Source organism: Oncorhynchus mykiss, chromosome 24 (assembly GCF_013265735.2).
Source record: "Oncorhynchus mykiss isolate Arlee chromosome 24, USDA_OmykA_1.1, whole genome shotgun sequence".
Lineage (NCBI taxonomy): Eukaryota > Metazoa > Chordata > Actinopteri > Salmoniformes > Salmonidae > Oncorhynchus > Oncorhynchus mykiss.
Genome location: NC_048588.1, coordinates 21,046,380 through 21,063,092, shown reverse-complemented (window position 1 = coordinate 21,063,092; position 16,713 = coordinate 21,046,380). Strand labels below are relative to the sequence as shown.

At 44.9% G+C, this 16,713-nt stretch overlaps 1 protein-coding gene across 2 annotated transcripts in view; it reads left to right on the top strand.

Moving 5' to 3' along the window:
* LOC110503988 (mediator of RNA polymerase II transcription subunit 13-like) overlaps nucleotides 1-16,713 on the top strand; it is a 34,594-nt gene that overhangs the window by 1,285 nt on the left and 16,596 nt on the right. For both annotated transcript variants that reach the window (XM_036961322.1, XM_036961321.1), the window contains exons 2-9: nucleotides 852-1,086; nucleotides 1,810-1,978; nucleotides 7,778-7,923; nucleotides 8,191-8,388; nucleotides 8,527-8,712; nucleotides 10,702-10,861; nucleotides 10,961-11,071; nucleotides 15,891-16,586. In XM_036961322.1, the coding sequence (XP_036817217.1) occupies nucleotides 852-1,086; nucleotides 1,810-1,978; nucleotides 7,778-7,923; nucleotides 8,191-8,388; nucleotides 8,527-8,712; nucleotides 10,702-10,861; nucleotides 10,961-11,071; nucleotides 15,891-16,586 (1,901 nt within the window). The remainder of the gene's footprint in view (nucleotides 1-851; nucleotides 1,087-1,809; nucleotides 1,979-7,777; nucleotides 7,924-8,190; nucleotides 8,389-8,526; nucleotides 8,713-10,701; nucleotides 10,862-10,960; nucleotides 11,072-15,890; nucleotides 16,587-16,713) is intronic.

Here is a 16,713-nt window from a genome sequence, read left to right as displayed (position 1 = left end):
TCTTCAGTGAGCATTCCTATTGCCAATGCTGTCAACTACAACTCGATTCTACTGCGTGTTACACGTCCTCATTGTAGTATTATGTGGTACTACTCCCTTATGGATAGAACTTTTAAGCAGGGTACCCAGATAAGTGTACATAATATCAACTATAGTCTACTAGTTATTTTATTTCACCATTATTTAACCAGGTAGGCCAGTTGAGAACAAGTTCTCATTTACAACTGCGGGATGGCCAAGATAAAGCAAAGCAATGTGACAAAAACAACAAATAGTTTAAGTGATTCTGAAACTTTATATTTTATTGAAACTAGGATAAAATAAATATCTTGTCATATTTTGAATTGGTACTATATTATTTCTCTGGCAAATGTGTTGCATAGCATTCAAAGGAATTCTAGGAAATATCCATTGGCACTAAATACTTTGATAGAAAGGGATTTCCCACCCTTTGAACTCTGAAGACTAATGAGTTGGAAGGTTAGGTTGCACAGAAGGAACAGGTGCATTCCTTTACATTTTGTATTTGGAGGTGCTTCACACTGATTGGATAGTGCAGTTGTTAAAGTTGTCAGGCTACTACTGCACTGCTTTGCATTCAGCGGGCTTGCAGCCTCTCTCTGGGCTAATCCCAAATTGACCCTATGCACTTTTGGAGATCTGAAAGTATTTGGTTGGTATAAGCAATATGGTGAAACTTCCACCTAGCCTATCAGATGGCAAGGTGGAGCTAGTACCATATTCTTTGCACCTGTCAAATCTTCTCAAATCTCTACAAGTGCACAGGGTGTAGTGTTTATTTGGGATTGGGCCTCTGTCTCAGCTCTTTTTTTTCTCACCCTGTCCCCCAGGCTGACCTGACTGGGATAAAATGGCGGCGTTTTGTGTGGCAGGGGCCCACTTCCTCGCCCATCCTGTTCCCTGTGACGGAGGAGGACCCCATCCTGTGCAGCTTCAGCCGGTGCCTTGCGGCCGATGTGCTAAGCGTGTGGCGAAGGCACCACACCCCGGGTCGCCGCGAGCTCTGGCTCTTCTGGTGGGGGGATGACCCCAGCTTCGCCGAGCTCATCCACCACGAGCTGTCAAGTAAGGGCTAGCCTCTGCCACAGGAAGGGTTGCTTGTTGCTCACATAGCATTGGAGTTAGGATGAACTCTCAGTTGACACTTGGGAGAGGGGCTGCAAGTGTCATGCAAATGGGGAGAGACACTGCTCAGTTGAGGACCCACAGTAGTCCACAGCCTGACACACTTCAATGACTGAAAGCATGCAAGTAGTTTACATGTTGGGCCTACAGTTTTGAGTTCTGCCTGTTGTTGGGAATGGGTTTGCACATCACGATACCTGTCATATGAACGCTTAAATTCTATCTCCCATCAGCTTTTTCATTGAGGTCGCGGCTCCTGTTAAAGTAGTTAGCTTTACCCTGTAGGGAGCTAAGGGGCTGCCTGGTGGCTAGATCTTATAGGCCTTGCCACTGACAAAGCAAAACAACAACAAAATTATCTTCATGATGATGTGGGTGGTAGCACTTTGATTCTTGAATGTCAAATATCTTGAAGGCGAGACCGCTTGACTTCTGTTTTTGAGTGGAGTTTCCCTTTAACATATTATTTACATGGTTGCATAATGTTACGTTTTATTGTAAACATTGGCAGATGGTCAAACATTCCCATCCTATCTTTTTTCTGAAGTGTTTGAACCCATGGCAAAAAGTAACACTACCAATTCTTGAGTTCTTGTTTACAGTTGTGATGTTGATGGAGCATTCAGCAGGTATCTAACTGTCTTTTCTCTCTTCCTGGCTCAGGTGAGGAGGACGGCGAGTGGGAGAGTGGCTTGTCCTATGAGTGCCGTACACTCCTGTTCAAAGCTGTCCATAACCTGTTGGAGCGTTGCCTCATGAACCGCAGCTTTGTCCGTATTGGCAAGTGGTTTGTCAAGCCCTACGAGAAGGATGAGAAGCCCGTCAATAAGAGGTAAGAGTCCCCATAATTATCCCCTTCTGTAACCAGTGCATTGATATCTTCATCAGTATTGCAGAGTGCTCTGTTGACTGTTTCTAGTAAATGTATACAGCAGGTCAACGAGTCATCCTGATCAGTGTACTTCCTTATTGATTTTAGAAATGCATTGCACTGGATTAAAATGTCTGTCAAGAAAAGTAAATTGGTTGGATACAATTTACCTACAGTAAATTGAGTGGATGCCAATCAGTTGTTAATGACATGCATTGGTGTCTGTTGTGAAATTCAGCCGTTTTCCTCTTACTTGATGTTCGGGCGTGTGCTTTCTAACACAGGCCATATAAATGTAGACACTTTGTAATTTACTCCCTATCTGACACTTTTGTCCCTTATGGTTTATTCTTGAAAGAAACCCTGAGGTAAATTGTATAGATGGATTCATTGAAATCCACCTAGGACACTTGGCTCTTCAAAGGTAGCATGTGTATAGTTCATGTCCGCTTCAGTATTCTTTTCTGTTAATAGCCCGGCTGGATTACTTGGATGTCTAGAGTTTCCTGTTCCTGTTGTCCGTAGAGTATTTGTCAGTACAGGTGAATGTATACTTGTTCACGTGAGTCAGCCTGCACAGATTATTTGATCGATTTCCCAAAAAACTACAACACTGCCATTAAGTTAATTTGGAAAGATTAGGGAGTCTATGCCTGTCTCAGACTGAACAAGCAGCAGATTGTTTTTGTTCTGCTGCTGAGAGTAGACATGCATACTGTATTAATTCTTGCCCTGTTATGCGTGAGCATGCTTCAGTTTGGCTAGGCCAACCAAACAAGTGTGCTTGCATACTCCCTTAAAATATCTTCTCTTCAAAATCTAGAAAAAAACGTCAATAGTACTGTTTGTCCATTTTGAGACGACGTAGCCAGTATACACCTCCTCAAAATTGTCGGTATTAATCCGTCATTAATTTTGACGTTTTTGCAGAGATAATTTTAGTCGCCCAGTTTTACATCAAAGATGTTTGGTGCAGTATTTGTCAATGTAAAAATGTGCATAAAAATGAGTAGTCTCTCCTTGAATGGCGACATAATTTATTGAAGAATCGCTACTCTTGACCAATCACCGATGAAGGGGCATAGACTTCGTCTTGCCTAGAGGAAAACGTGTGCCCGACTGGTTCTTTAAGGGGAATGACATCACAGTTTTGGCTTCCCCCTGCACTTGAATGGGTCCTGGGGGAATCCTGGAGTGTCCTGAGGAGCTAATTTGAGCCCTGTCTGTTTTGCCTGCCCTAGTAATTCAAGCAGTTCTTCTGTTTTAAGCATTTCCGTTTTGCTCTGTTAATTTCAGAGCCCCCACCTCATACACACGGGAGAGTGAGATAGAATTGAGGTGATTGCAATGCATGTTCACTGGGGGGTTAAGGTGTCACGATGTGTTTACGGGTGTGAAGTGTTTGAGAATTGGCCCCTTGGCCTCCAATGTTCTGGATGAAGACATCTACAAGTGGGTGTTGAAGCAGAGCAGTGCCTGCTTGGACTTGGTGAAAATGAGAGTGGGTGGGGGTGTGAGTGAGATCCAGCGGTCTCACTGTCGCCTGTACTCTCTGTCTGGTAAACAGGGCTGTCTTTGGAACATGCTGAGTCTGCACTGTGGTTTTACACCAACCATGTCAACAAGAACTGTTTTGGTATGTTTAGCCGTTTGGCTGTGCAGCACTCGTGAGGAAATAAAGCCTTGTTTAACATTTCAATTTCATAATAGTCTATTTTTAACAAGGCCTATTTAAGGAATTTGGAGTAGCACTTTTAACTAAAATAATATTCTGTCTTATCCATGCTGGTTGAAGGCCAGGGCTCAGGCCTCACTGATAACTTTCCTCACAGTAAGCAGGCATTGGCACCTGGAGGTATATTTTAATGACATAGAAGTGCACAACAAATATGTGAGGAATGTTGTTGCCACTCCGGTCCTTACTCCCTTCCCTGCTCTCCTTTTCTCTCAACCCTCACACCCATCCTCTGACCCATTCATGGACAATCAGCTTTTTCTGTGGTGCAGACATGGTCCTGTTGCTCTAGGATCAGACCAATAGCCTGTCATATAGTCTTCAATTTATATGTGACTGGTGTATTTCTGGTATGTTGAGACTGTTATCCTTTCAGCAAAGTAATGTAGCTGCTATCTATGTGACACAGACTGTAAAAGTTTTGATTGTAAAGATTTGTTTGAAAATGGTAACCCTGTCAGGTGCCTTCTCGTGCCAACATTCCCATCTTTGATTCAACCTTATAGCAAATCAAGGTTTGTTTAATGACTTGACTGGAAAGGTTTCTGCTGTTGTAATCCTTGACGGCTGCCTAAATCCAAAGTAGATTAATTACATTTTGAGATGAAAACCACGTTGTGTATACTAAAGTGACTATAAAACCAGAGAGAAGGTATGTAGAAAAGATAATAGACCTACAGTGCCTTGGGAAAGTATTCAGACCCCTTGACTTGTTTTGATTGATTAAATAATTGATTGATTGATTAAATAAAAGCAATTCCTCTTCAATCTACACACTACTACTACCCCATAATGACAAATTAAAAACCTGTTTCTAGATGTTTTCGCTAATTTAATAACAACCATAAACATTTACAAAAGTATTCAGACCCTTTACTCAGTACTTTGTTGAAGCACCGTTGGCAGCAATTACAGCCTAGAATCTTCTTGGGTATGACACTATAAGCTTGGCACACCTGTATTTGGGGAGTTTCTCCCATTCTTCTCTGCAGATCCTCTCAAGCTCTGTCAGGTTGGATGGGGAGCGTCAGTGAACAGCTATTTTCAGGTCTCTCCAGAGATGTTCAATCGGGTTCAAGTCTGGGCTCTGGCAGGGCCACTCAAGGACATTCAGAGACTTGTCACGAAGCCACTCCTGCGTTGTCTTGGCTATGTGCTCAGCGTTGTTGTCCTGTTGGAAGGTGAACCTTCACCCCAGTCTGAGGTCCTGAGCGCTCTGGAGCAGGTTTACATTGAGGTTCTCTCTGAACTTGGATCCGTTCATCTTTCACTTGATCCTGAGTAGTATCCCAGTCCCTGCCGCTGAAAAACATGATGCTGCCGCCATGCTTCACCATAGGGATGGTGCCAGGTTTCCTCCAGACTTGACGCTTGGCATTCAGGCCAAAGAGTTCAATCTTGGTTTCATCAGACCAGAGAATCTTGTTTCTCATGGTCTGAGAGTCTTTAGGTGCCATGTGCCTTTTTCTGAGGAGTGGCTTCCGCCTGGCCACTCTACCATAAAGGCCGGATTGGTGGAGTGCTACAGAGATGATTGTCTTTCTGGAAGTTTCTCCCATCTCCACAGAGGGACTCTGGAGCTCTGTCAGAGTGAACATCGGTTGTTTGTTACCTCCCCGACCAACGCCCTTCTCCCCCGATTGCTCAGTTTGGCTGGGCGGCCAGCTCTTCGAAGAGTCTTGGTGGTTCTAAACATCTTCCATTTAAGAATGGAGGCCACTGTGTTCTTGGGGACCTTCAAGGGTCAGAATACTTTACAAAGCGCAGTGTAGATATATTTTTTTATAATAAGCTTTGAGTACTACAATCACCAAAATAAAAGCTTGTCAATCAGGGAGAATTGATCATTCCAAAAACAATGAATTTAACAGTATTGATTTTGTTTTGAGCATAAGAACACCGCATTAGCCATAGCAAAATGCATATAACTGCAGTAAATTAGCTTTAAAACTATAACATTTTCTCTTCGCTCCATTGCAGAATATGTAGTATAGCACGAAATTAGCTTTTAAACTTCAAAAAATGATCATCGCTCCATGGAGAAATGGTAGAATTGCAGGAAATTGTGTAGAGAATTTCAGTGCCGACCACGTCCATTGCCATACCCCCCTGCCACACCCACCACCTAAGCTCCTTTTCCATAGAGGAAAAACAAATGGGAATAGTTTGGGTTTTTAATCACTACGTTTACTGTTAGCTGTTCAGTGCACGTATAACATGGGTGAGCCTCAGGGAGAAGGACTGTAGTTTTCATTTGGCTGTAGTATACACCTCCCTGTTCAACTCCGTTTAATTGCGCATTCTTTTGCGTTTATGAAACCTGTCATTTGTCCTGGTACCAGTTAATCCAATTGACAATAAATAATATAACTTTCTGTTATTTTTCTGTATCTCATAAGACATTGAATCTTTTGATGTTTCACTCGGATTGCTTCTCTAAGGAATATCGTACCGACCATTATACACTGCACAATGTAACTCCAAGTCAATCACACTTCTGTGAAATCAAACTGTCCACTTAGGAAGCAACACTGATTGACAATAAATTCCACATGCTGTTGGACAGGTGGAAATTATAGGCATTTGGCAAGACACCCCCAATAAAGGAGTGGTTCTGCAGGTGTTGACCACAGACCACTTCTCAGTTCCTATGCTTCCTGGCTGTTGTTTTGGTCACTTTTGAATGCTGGCGGTGCTTTCACTCTTGTGGTAGCATGAGACGGAGTCTACAACCCACACAAGTGGCTCAGGTAGTGCAGCTCATCCAGGATGGCACATCCATGCGAGCTGTGGCAAGAAGGTTTGCTGTGTCTGTCAGCGTAGTGTCTAAAGCATGGAGGCGCTACCAGGAGACAGGCCAGTACATCAGGAGATGTGGAGGAGGCCGTAGGAGGGCAACAACCCAGCAGCAGGACCGCTACCTCTGCCTTTATGCAAGGAGGAGCACTGCCAGAGCCCTGCAAAATTACCTCCAGCAGGCCACAAATGTCCATGTGTCTGCTCAAACGGTCAGAAACAGACTCCATGAGGGTGGTATGAGGGCCCGACGTCCACAGGTGGGGGTTGTGCTTACAGCCCAACACCGTGCAGGACATTTGGCATTTACCAGAGAACACCAAGATTGGCAAATTCGCCACTGGCGCCCTGTGCTCTTCACAGATGAAAGCAGGTTCACACTGAGCCCATGTGACAGACGTGACAGTCTGGAGACGCCGTGGAGAATGTTCTGCTGCCTGCAACATCCTCCAGCATGACCGGTTTGGCGGTAGGTCAGTCGTGGGGTGGCATTTCTTTGGGGGGCCGCACAGCCCTCCATGTGCTCGCCAGAGGTAGCCTGACCTCCATTAGGTACTGAGATGAGATCCTCAGACCCCTTGTGAGACCATATGCTGGTGCGATTGGCCCTGGGTTCCTCCTAATGCAAGACAATGCTAGACCTCATGTGGCTGGAGTGTGTCAGCAGTTCCTGCAAGAGGAAGGCATTGATGCTATGGACTGGCCTGCCCGTTCCCCAGACCTGAATCCAATTGAGCACATCTGGGACATCATGTCTCGCTCCATCCACTAACGCCACGTTGCAGCACAGACTGTCCAGGAGTTGGCGGATGCTTTAGTCCAGGTCTGGGAGGAGATCCCTCAGGAGACCATCGGCCACCTCATCAGGAGCATGCCCAGGCGTTGTAGGGAGGCAGGCACGTGGAGGCCACACACACACTACTGAGACTCATTTTGACTTGTTTTAAGGACGTTACATCAAAGTTGGATCAGCCTGTAATGTGTTTTTCCACTTTAATTTTGAGTGTGACTCCAAATCCAGACCTCCATGGGTTGATAAATTTGATTTCCATTGATAATTTTTGTGATTTTGTTGTCCGCACATTCAACTATGTAAAGAAAAAAGAATTTCATAGGAATATTTAATTCATTCAGATCTAGAATGTGTTATTTTAGTGTTCCCTTTATTTTTTTGAGCAGTGTATTTCCAGATTGATCTGAGAAAAACTGTTTTTCCATCCCCTCTGCAGTGAGCACTTGTCGTGTGCGTTCACCTTTTTCCTGCACGGGGACAGTAACGTGTGCACCAGCGTGGAGATTGCCCAGCACCAGCCTGTCCAGAGGCTAGGTGAAGAACATCTGAGCCTGGCACAACAAAATGCCAGCCCCCTGCAAGGTGGGTCTAACCAGGCATGGCCTGGTCACCCAGCTATATCCTGGTCACCCAGCCATATCCTATTGAGACAACCGTTGATCTACCTGCCATTGGTTAGATACTAGAATGTCCATAGGTTTTTCTTTTTTATATCAAAGGCAATGCAGTAGTGTTTATAATTAAAGCATAGTCTTGCTCTCTGCTGTCATAATTAATTTACCTCTAGTCAAGACTCTATTTTGACCTGTGCTGACCTCACACTTCCTGTCCCCTCTCTCCCTTCCACAGTCATCTTGAGTCCATACGGTCTGAACGGAACGGTCACGGGCCAGTCCTTCAAGATGTCTGACCACCCCACCCAGAAACTTATTGAGGAGTGGAGGCAGTTCTATCCCATCAGCCCCAGCTCCAAGGACCGCCCAGAGGACAAGATGGAGGATGCAGACTGGGAGGACGACTCACTAGCAGCCGTGGAGGTCCTTGTTGGTAAGATGGAGGTTGTTGCTACAGTTGTGTGTTGTCCAGTGTGGATGTTATTCTAATGGTTAGTATGTGGCAATGCAGTTGTGTGTGTTTTTCTGATGGAGACTCACTGACTAAATGTGTTATGCTGATCTGTTCCAGCTGGAGTTAGGATGGTGTACCCTGCTTGTCTAGTACTGGTGCCCCAGTCAGACCTCCCTGCACTGGCCCCACAGGGATCAGCCAACCCCTCACCCGTCCTGTGTGAGGGCCTGGGGGCCCACAGAGACCCTGCCATGTCCTCTGTCACCCTTACCCCTCCCACATCACCGGAGGAGGCCCAAACAGGTAGCCTTACCATTTACTAATTAGTCTATTAGGACCACAAACTCTGCAAGTGTAGCTGTCTGGGTTCAGTGTCCATCTTTTGAATTATTTAACATTGATGCATTCAAGTTCAATCAATCAAATTTCAACACTTGTCACAAAGTGCTTATATAGATACTCTACCTAAAACCCCCAAGAGCAAGCAATGCAGATGTAGAAGCACAATGGCTTACTGATTATTTTGACAAGTAAGTAGTGTACATTAATACTGAGTATTATATTCATTTATACTACGGGTAGGCCTAATCCTGGATGCTGATTTGGTTAAAACCGCATTTCAGCCAATGTCTATTCCACAAGTTACCGCTGTCTAAATCTGAAGTTGAAATGCCTATTTACTCTGTACCATCTGACTGTGCAATCCAGTCTCATCAGCCCAGCCAGACAATGTATATACTAGATCTACACTAAAAACCATCTAGACATTATCTCCCATTTCTTTTCGACTAACATTTGGTTTTCAACTGCGGAGATTTGTATTAACTTTGCTGTCTATCTCTGACATTTGCAAAATTGTTTCAATGTTGAAATTCGATCTCCTGCTGTCCCCATAGTAATGAGCGTTTCTGGAGTTGGGACTAGGCAGACAGATTGGCAGCTTTTCTCAGTCAGTCGAAATCATAAATCAGCAATATTTTTGTGTGTTTATGTATATGTGTTATATTTACACACCCACCCAAAGAAATGTCAATCGGAAAATACATAATGCAGCTAGTTTGCTGTCATTCCTGCTCCAGTTTGAAGTGATTGTGTTCGCTGTGTATTTGGCTATCTCTTCTCAACAGTGGTCTGGCGAGAGAGCCAATGCCAGGTGAAATCGTGCATCATTAGCTCATTGTTATGAATGTATCCCCCAAAAAACTGTTTGACATGACTGTTAGTTGAAGTTGGCTGACTAGCAAGTAAGGGATAAGAACGTTGTCAGCCATCATGGTGTAACCGATGTGAAATAGCTAGCTAGTTAGAGGGGTGCGCGCTAATAGTGTTTCAATCGGTAACGTCACTCGCTCTGAGACCTTGAAGTAGTTATTCCCCTTGCTCTGCAAGGGCCGCTGTTTTTGTGGAGCGATGCGAAACAATGCTTTGTGGGGGGCAGTTGATGTGTGCGGAGGGTTCCTGGTTCGAGCCCAGGTTGGGGCGAAGAGAGGGGCGGAAGCTATACTGTTACAATGGCAACGGAACATTTAGAACGAACGCCCGAGTCGCGTCCTTAGATTTAGAACAAAAAGACTTAACGACTGGGTTATGTCTCTGGCAACCGAACCGATAGAACGAATGACTAGCCGGCTTGGGTAGCAACCCTAGATTTGTGTCAGGACTACATCTTGTGGAAAGATGAAATAGTATGACTAAATACATCAAAACAAAGTTGTTTTTTTTGCTACCCCCCCCCCCCCCTTTTATCCCCAATTTCGTTATATCCAATTGGTAGTTAGTCTTATCCGGTTGTTGCAACTCCCGTGTGGACTCGAGAGAGGCGAAGTTTGAGAGCCATGCGTCCTCCAAAAAACGTGAGCCAGCCAAGCTGCACTGCTTCTTGACACACTGCTTGCTTAACCTGGAAGCCAGCCGCACCGTTTGTGTCGGAGGAAACACCATACAGCTGGCGACACGAAGCCAGTGGGCATGGAGGCCAAACCCCCCCCCTCCCCCTGGTTGCGGCTGGCTGCGACACAGCCCTTGATTGAACTCGGATCTGTAGTGACGCCTTGAGCACTGATCAGTGCCTTAGACCGCTGCCACACTCGGGAGGCCCCAGAATGTGTTTGGGAGGCCCCATGCCAGTGTTTGGTGACTATATTGTCACGGTTTGCCGGCCCTCAACTTCTTCGCGGGACTAACACCTGTGCCTATATATATATATATATATATATATATATATATATATCTCTTCCAAACACCGGCTTCTCGGTCATTATCACGTAAGTGTTACTTTCTTTTCCCATGTAGATTCTCAGGCAGCACAGAGGTGGTTGAAGCTCTGCTCGACAGTGGATGGTTTCAGCTCCAACAGCAGCGGTATCCACGGCAGCAAGATCCCCCGCAGGCTGGCTGCCCAGGTGGTGGAGAGCGTGTGGCAGGAGTGCACTACCAACCGGGCCCAGAACAAGTACGTACACTACAAGTCAAATCACCCTACTGATTCGTATACTACTGGTCTATTGAAGGAGTCTGTCTGCTGAGCTCTGTTTGTCTGGTTCTTTGTCAGGAGGAAGTTTGCTACATTGACCAATGGTACCTGTGAGGAGGAGGAGGGGGACAAAACAGGAGTGTGGGATTTTGTGGAGTTCTCGCATAGGGCACACTGCAACTGCTCAAGGTACTGTGGTTCATGTTTATAACGGTGGGGGTTGTTGTAGGCCAGGATTGTCTAACTCAATCACCACACGGGCCATATTGAATAAAAATAATTTACAGGCCAGAAATAGTATGTTTGTTTTTAGAATATAACGTGCATACAACTGCAACCCACACTGGCATTTGTTTTATTGGAAAAAATATGCGCCTTTAAAAATGTAAATATTGACCATGGGGTGCTGTGTATATAGCAATTTAACACGAAACAAGATAAATAATATTTGTCCATCCTATGCTTGCAGATGTGCATTGGCTAATATGCTGCGACCCTAGTAAAACCCTAGTAGTGTTTTTTTTTGGGGGGGGTGGGTTATTCATGGTCAAGCTTCAAAACCGAAGCCAGACTGCAACATTTTAGTAGCCTAGGAGGACTTCCTGTGTACTTTCCTCCGCTACGTGCTAAAAACGGGACAGCGCAATTGATGTTGAGTTGATGTGCAAGCACATCGGGCTGTAATTTCATAAAGTAGATGACTCAACTGTTAACTAATTTATACTTGCGTGTGTCCTTTAGTAGTAATTTATACTCTGTGTGAATCCTTAATCTAATAGCTTTTTGACACGAAGATGTCTGGCTGGCTCCTGAGTCTGGGAGGAGGTGTGTGTGGCAATGCACTGCCTTTGGCGCTCAACAAGTTGGCAGTGCTTGCTGGGACTTGTAGTGCAGCACGTCGTGTGCGGTATGGAAGCGGGCCAAAATGAATTGACAACCCAAATCATTGTGAAAGCTGGAGAGAATTGTCATGGGCCAGATCTGGCCTGTGGGCCATATTTTACACGTGTTTTAGGCTGATAATTTCCCCCCATAACTCACCAGAGTCCTTTAGGGCAGTGGTTCCCAAATTGTTTATAGTCCCGTACCCCTTCAAACATTCAACCTCCAGCTGCGTACCCCCTCTAGCACCAGGGTCAGCGCGTTCTCAAATGTTTTGTTGTTGTTGTTGCCATCATTGTAAGCCTGCCACACACACACTATACGATACATTTATTAAACATAAGAACGAGTGAGTTTTTCACAACCCGGCTTGTGGGAAGTGACAAAGAGCTCTTATTAGTACCACAATATTTTAAATATAATTTTGCTCTTTATTTAGTCATCTTACATATAAAACTTTATTTGTTCATCGAAAATTGTGAATAACTCAACACAGGTTGATGAGAAGGGTGTGCTTGAAGGGATGCACATGCCTTTGCAATGTTGGGTTGTATTAGAGAGTGTCTTAAATAATTTTCCACACACAGTCTGTGTCTGTATTTAGTTGTCATGCTAGTGAGGGCTGAGAATCCACTCTCACATAGGTACATGGTTGCAGAGGGAATCAGTGTCTTAACAGCGCGTTTTGCCAAGGCAAGTTACTTTGAGCGCAGAAATCTGCAAGTGGCTTCTGATTAAATTAATTTATTCACAGAACCACTTGTTGCAATTTCGACGGGGCTCTCTTGTTCAGATATCGGAAAGTGGACTGGAGGCAGGGCATGAAAAGGATAACGAATCCAGTTGTTTTTGTCACCTGTTTCGGGAAAGTACCCGCGTAATTGCACACCCTACTCACTCAGGTGCTTCGCTACAGTACCTTGCAAAAGTATTCATCCCCCTTGGTGTTTTTCCAATTTTGTTGCATTACAACCTGTAATTTACAATGATTTTTATTTGGATTTCATGTAATGGACAGATGCAAAATTGGTGAAGTGAAATGGAAAAAAATCCAAAACACGAAAAAGTGGTGCATGCATATGTATTCACTCCCTTTGCTATGAAGACCATAAATAAGATCTGGAGCAACCAATTACCTTCAGAAGTCACATAATTAGTTAGATTGCACACAGGTGGACTTTATTTAAATGTCACATGATCTGTCACATGATCTCAGTAAAAATACACCTGTTCTGAAAGGCCCCAGAGTCTGCAACACCACTAAGCAAGTGGCACTATGAAGACCAAGAAGCTCTACAAACAGGGCAGGGACAAAGTTGTGAAGAAGTACAGATCAGGGTAGGGTTATAAAAAAATATTAGAATAAACTTTGAACATCCCACAGAGCACCATTAAATCCATTATTAAAATATGGAAAGAATATGACACCACAACAAGCATGCCAAGAGAGGGCTGCCCACCAAAATTCACGGACCAGGCAAGGAGGGCATTAATCAGAGGTGCAACAAAGAGACGAAAGATAACCATGAAGGACCTGCAAAGCTCCACAGCGGAGATTGGAGTATCTATCCATAGGGCCACTTTAAGCCGTACAATCCACAGAGCTGGGCTTTACGGAAGAGTGGCCAGAAAAAGCCATTGCTTAAAGTCAAAATAAGCAAACACATGTTGGTGTTCGCAAAAAGGCTTGTGGGAGACTCCTCAAACATATGGAAGAAGGTACTCTGGTCAGATGAGACTAAAATTGAGCTTTTTGGCCATCAAGGAAAACACCATCCCCACAGTGAAGCATGGTGGTGGCAGCAGCATGCTGTGGGGATGGGGAAACTGGTCAAATTTGAAGGAATGATGGATGGCACTAAATACAGGGAAATTCTTTAAGGAAACCTGTTTGTCTTCCAGAGATTTGAGACTGGGACAGAGGTTCATCTTCCAGTAGGACAATAACCCTAAGCATACTGCTAAAGCAACACTCGGGTGGTTTAAGGGGAAACATCAAATGTCTTGGAATGGCCCAGTCAAAGTTCAGACCTCAATCCAATTGAGAATCTGTGCTATGACTTAAACATTGCTGTACACCAGCGGAACCCATCCAACTTGAAGGAGCTGCAGCAGTTTTGCCTTGAAGAATGGGAAAAAAATCCCAGTGGCTAGATGTGCCAAGCTTATTGGCACCCCAAGAGACTTGCGGCTGTAATTGCTGCAAAGGTGGCTCTACAAATTATTGACTTTGGGGGGGTGAATAGTTATGCATGCTCAAGTTCAGTTTTTTTGTCTTATTTCTTGTTTCACAATAAAAATATATATTTTGCATCTTCAAAGTGTTGTGTAAATCAAATGATCCAACCCCCCCCAAATCTATTTTAATTCCAGTTTGTAAGGCACCAAAATAGGAAAAATGCCAAGGGGGGTGAATATTTTTGCAAGCCACTGTATATCACATTTGACATTGTCCGTAAGCTTGAGTTCATTTGCACAAATCATACAATGATGGAAAGACCTGTCTGTTGTCCTTGTTAATGCAGACAGAGAGGAGCTCCAACTTCTTAATCATAGCCTCAATTTTCACTGTAGTGTCCAAAACATATCTCAAGCTGTCAGACATTCCTTTGGCAGCAAGAGCCTCTCGGTGGATGCTGCAGTGTACCCAAATGCTTACACGCACGTTACCACTCCACTATGTCTCCCTGTCATGGCTTTTGCGCCATCAGTACAGATACCAACTCATCTTGACCACCAAAGTCCATTTGATGTCACAAAGCTCTCCAGTACTTTAAAAAATAATTTCCAGTGGTTTGCAGAAGAGGTCTTCCTTAATTGACCCCCCATAAACACCATATACCAGGAGCTGTGCCAGGCCTGCCACGTTTGTTGGCTCATCCAGCTGTAACACACACAATTCACTGGCTTGTATGCGTAGCAGTAATTGTTTCAAAACATCTCCTGCCATGATGCTGATGCATCGTGAAACAGTGTTTGATGAAGGCATTGTTAGTATAGTTTTTTGGGGCCTTTTCCCCTAGCCATATCTGCGGCAGCAGGAAGAATAAAGTCCTCCACAATAGTATGGGGCTTGCCTGTCCTAGCCACTCGGTAGCTCACCATATAAGACGCTTCTAGCTCCTTATTAATGGTATCTGTTGCTTTTATATGTGTCTTACTACTTGAAAGTCATCTTAATTCTCTAACTCCCGTGGCTTATTTTTTAAATTGGCATGTTTTTGTTTCTAAATGTCTGCGCAAGAGTGAAGGTTTCATCGAGTTGTGAGAGTACCTTTGCACCTATAACACACTGGCTGAGGAAAGGCACTGCTCCCAATATAAGTGAACCCCAAATCGATGTAGTTATCATCGGATTTGCGCCTCTTCGATGGTCCATCGTCCCTGTCTGTAAGGTGCTTTCCCGGGTAAGGGGGCAGTAGCTCTTCGGCTGCATCAGATTCACAACTGTCAGTGTCCATGCTAGCTTGGTTAACAACAAATGTAGAATTACTAATGCTAGCATTGGATGTGCTCGTGGAAGCAGAACAACTTGTCGTCGACAGGTGCAGGTGTAGTACTGCTGGTAGTAGCAGTACTACCAGTAGAGTTGGTATGTGTGTCTATGGAAGCAGAACAACTTGTCGTCGACAGGTGCAGGTGTAGTACTGCTGGTAGTAGCAGTACTACCAGTAGAGCTGGTATGTGTCTCTATGGATGCGGGCCTTGCTGCTTCTTTTTTTTTTTTTACCATTCATCCATTTTGGAGCAAACGGAAAGAGCAGCAGCTACATTTGGCTACATACGGACCGTTAGTAGAATTCCCACGAGAGAGTAATGTTTAATGTGTTTGGATGTTAATTATTTGACTAGGCTACCTGTATTTTACATTGGTGTTATTTCGCTGAACACTAGATGGTTTAATTTAGTTTTTGTCAGTGAAACAAGGCTACTCAAGCGAGGGGAAAAAACCTTGTGTATAGCCCCGTTGGAAAATATAAATGGACTGTCTGAAAATGTAAAAAAAAAGAATAATCACATCCCCAGTTTGAGAATGCATGCTTTAGGGGATTTGTTTTAATCACAGACACCTTGGAAGTGAACATTCAGTAAATTGCTATTTAAATAATTTCTCTCTTTACCCCAGGCATAAAAACCAGAAGCAACGATCAGGCAGCACCTCAGGAAACCCCCCGTCGGTGGGCCAGCCCTCACAGCTGCTGCCCAAACACAAGCTGGGCGAGAAGCTGGAGAAGGGGGAGAAGCAGCAGAAGAGGCCCCAGACACCCTTCCACCACCGCAGCTATGTGTTTGAGGAGCAGGCCATGGAGCCCCAGAGGCTGTGTATGAGAACCCAGGATGAGGGCCCCTACCCCAGCCTGCACCACGTGGACACGGCCCCTTCCAAAGCCCCCATGTTGCACACCCACAGACCCCTCCAAGACCTGGCCGGCTCCCCCCAGCCCCCTCCTCTCAGTCCCCACCCCTGCGAGCGCGGGGAAGAAGACCCTGGGGCCATGAAGAGCTCCTCCACGCCCATCCACCAACACTTCTACCCCCCCTCCTCCGAGCCCTGCCTGCTTCCCCAAAAGACCTCGCCTGACGAGCCCCACCTGGAGCCCCTGCCTCTGCCTTTCCCACCTGCCTACCCTGATTCCCTGGAACCCACTGTCTATGTGGGATCAGCCATCAACCCCAACGAAGACTCGGCCCACAACCCCTGGAAATACTTCAACCTGCCACGGAAGAAGACCTCCAACTTCTTCACACCACTGTTGCCTGTGGACAAACTACAGGATGATTCCGGGGAAGGAGGGCAGGAGAACATTGTCTCTGTCACAGAGTGAGTACACTACCCCTCTCTTTCAACATTTAATGATAAACCTTACTATAAGCACCAAGGTGATGAGTGGCTATGATAGATATTTGGTTTCTCCCTCTCTCTCTCTGTGTACATCCACTTGGAGCAT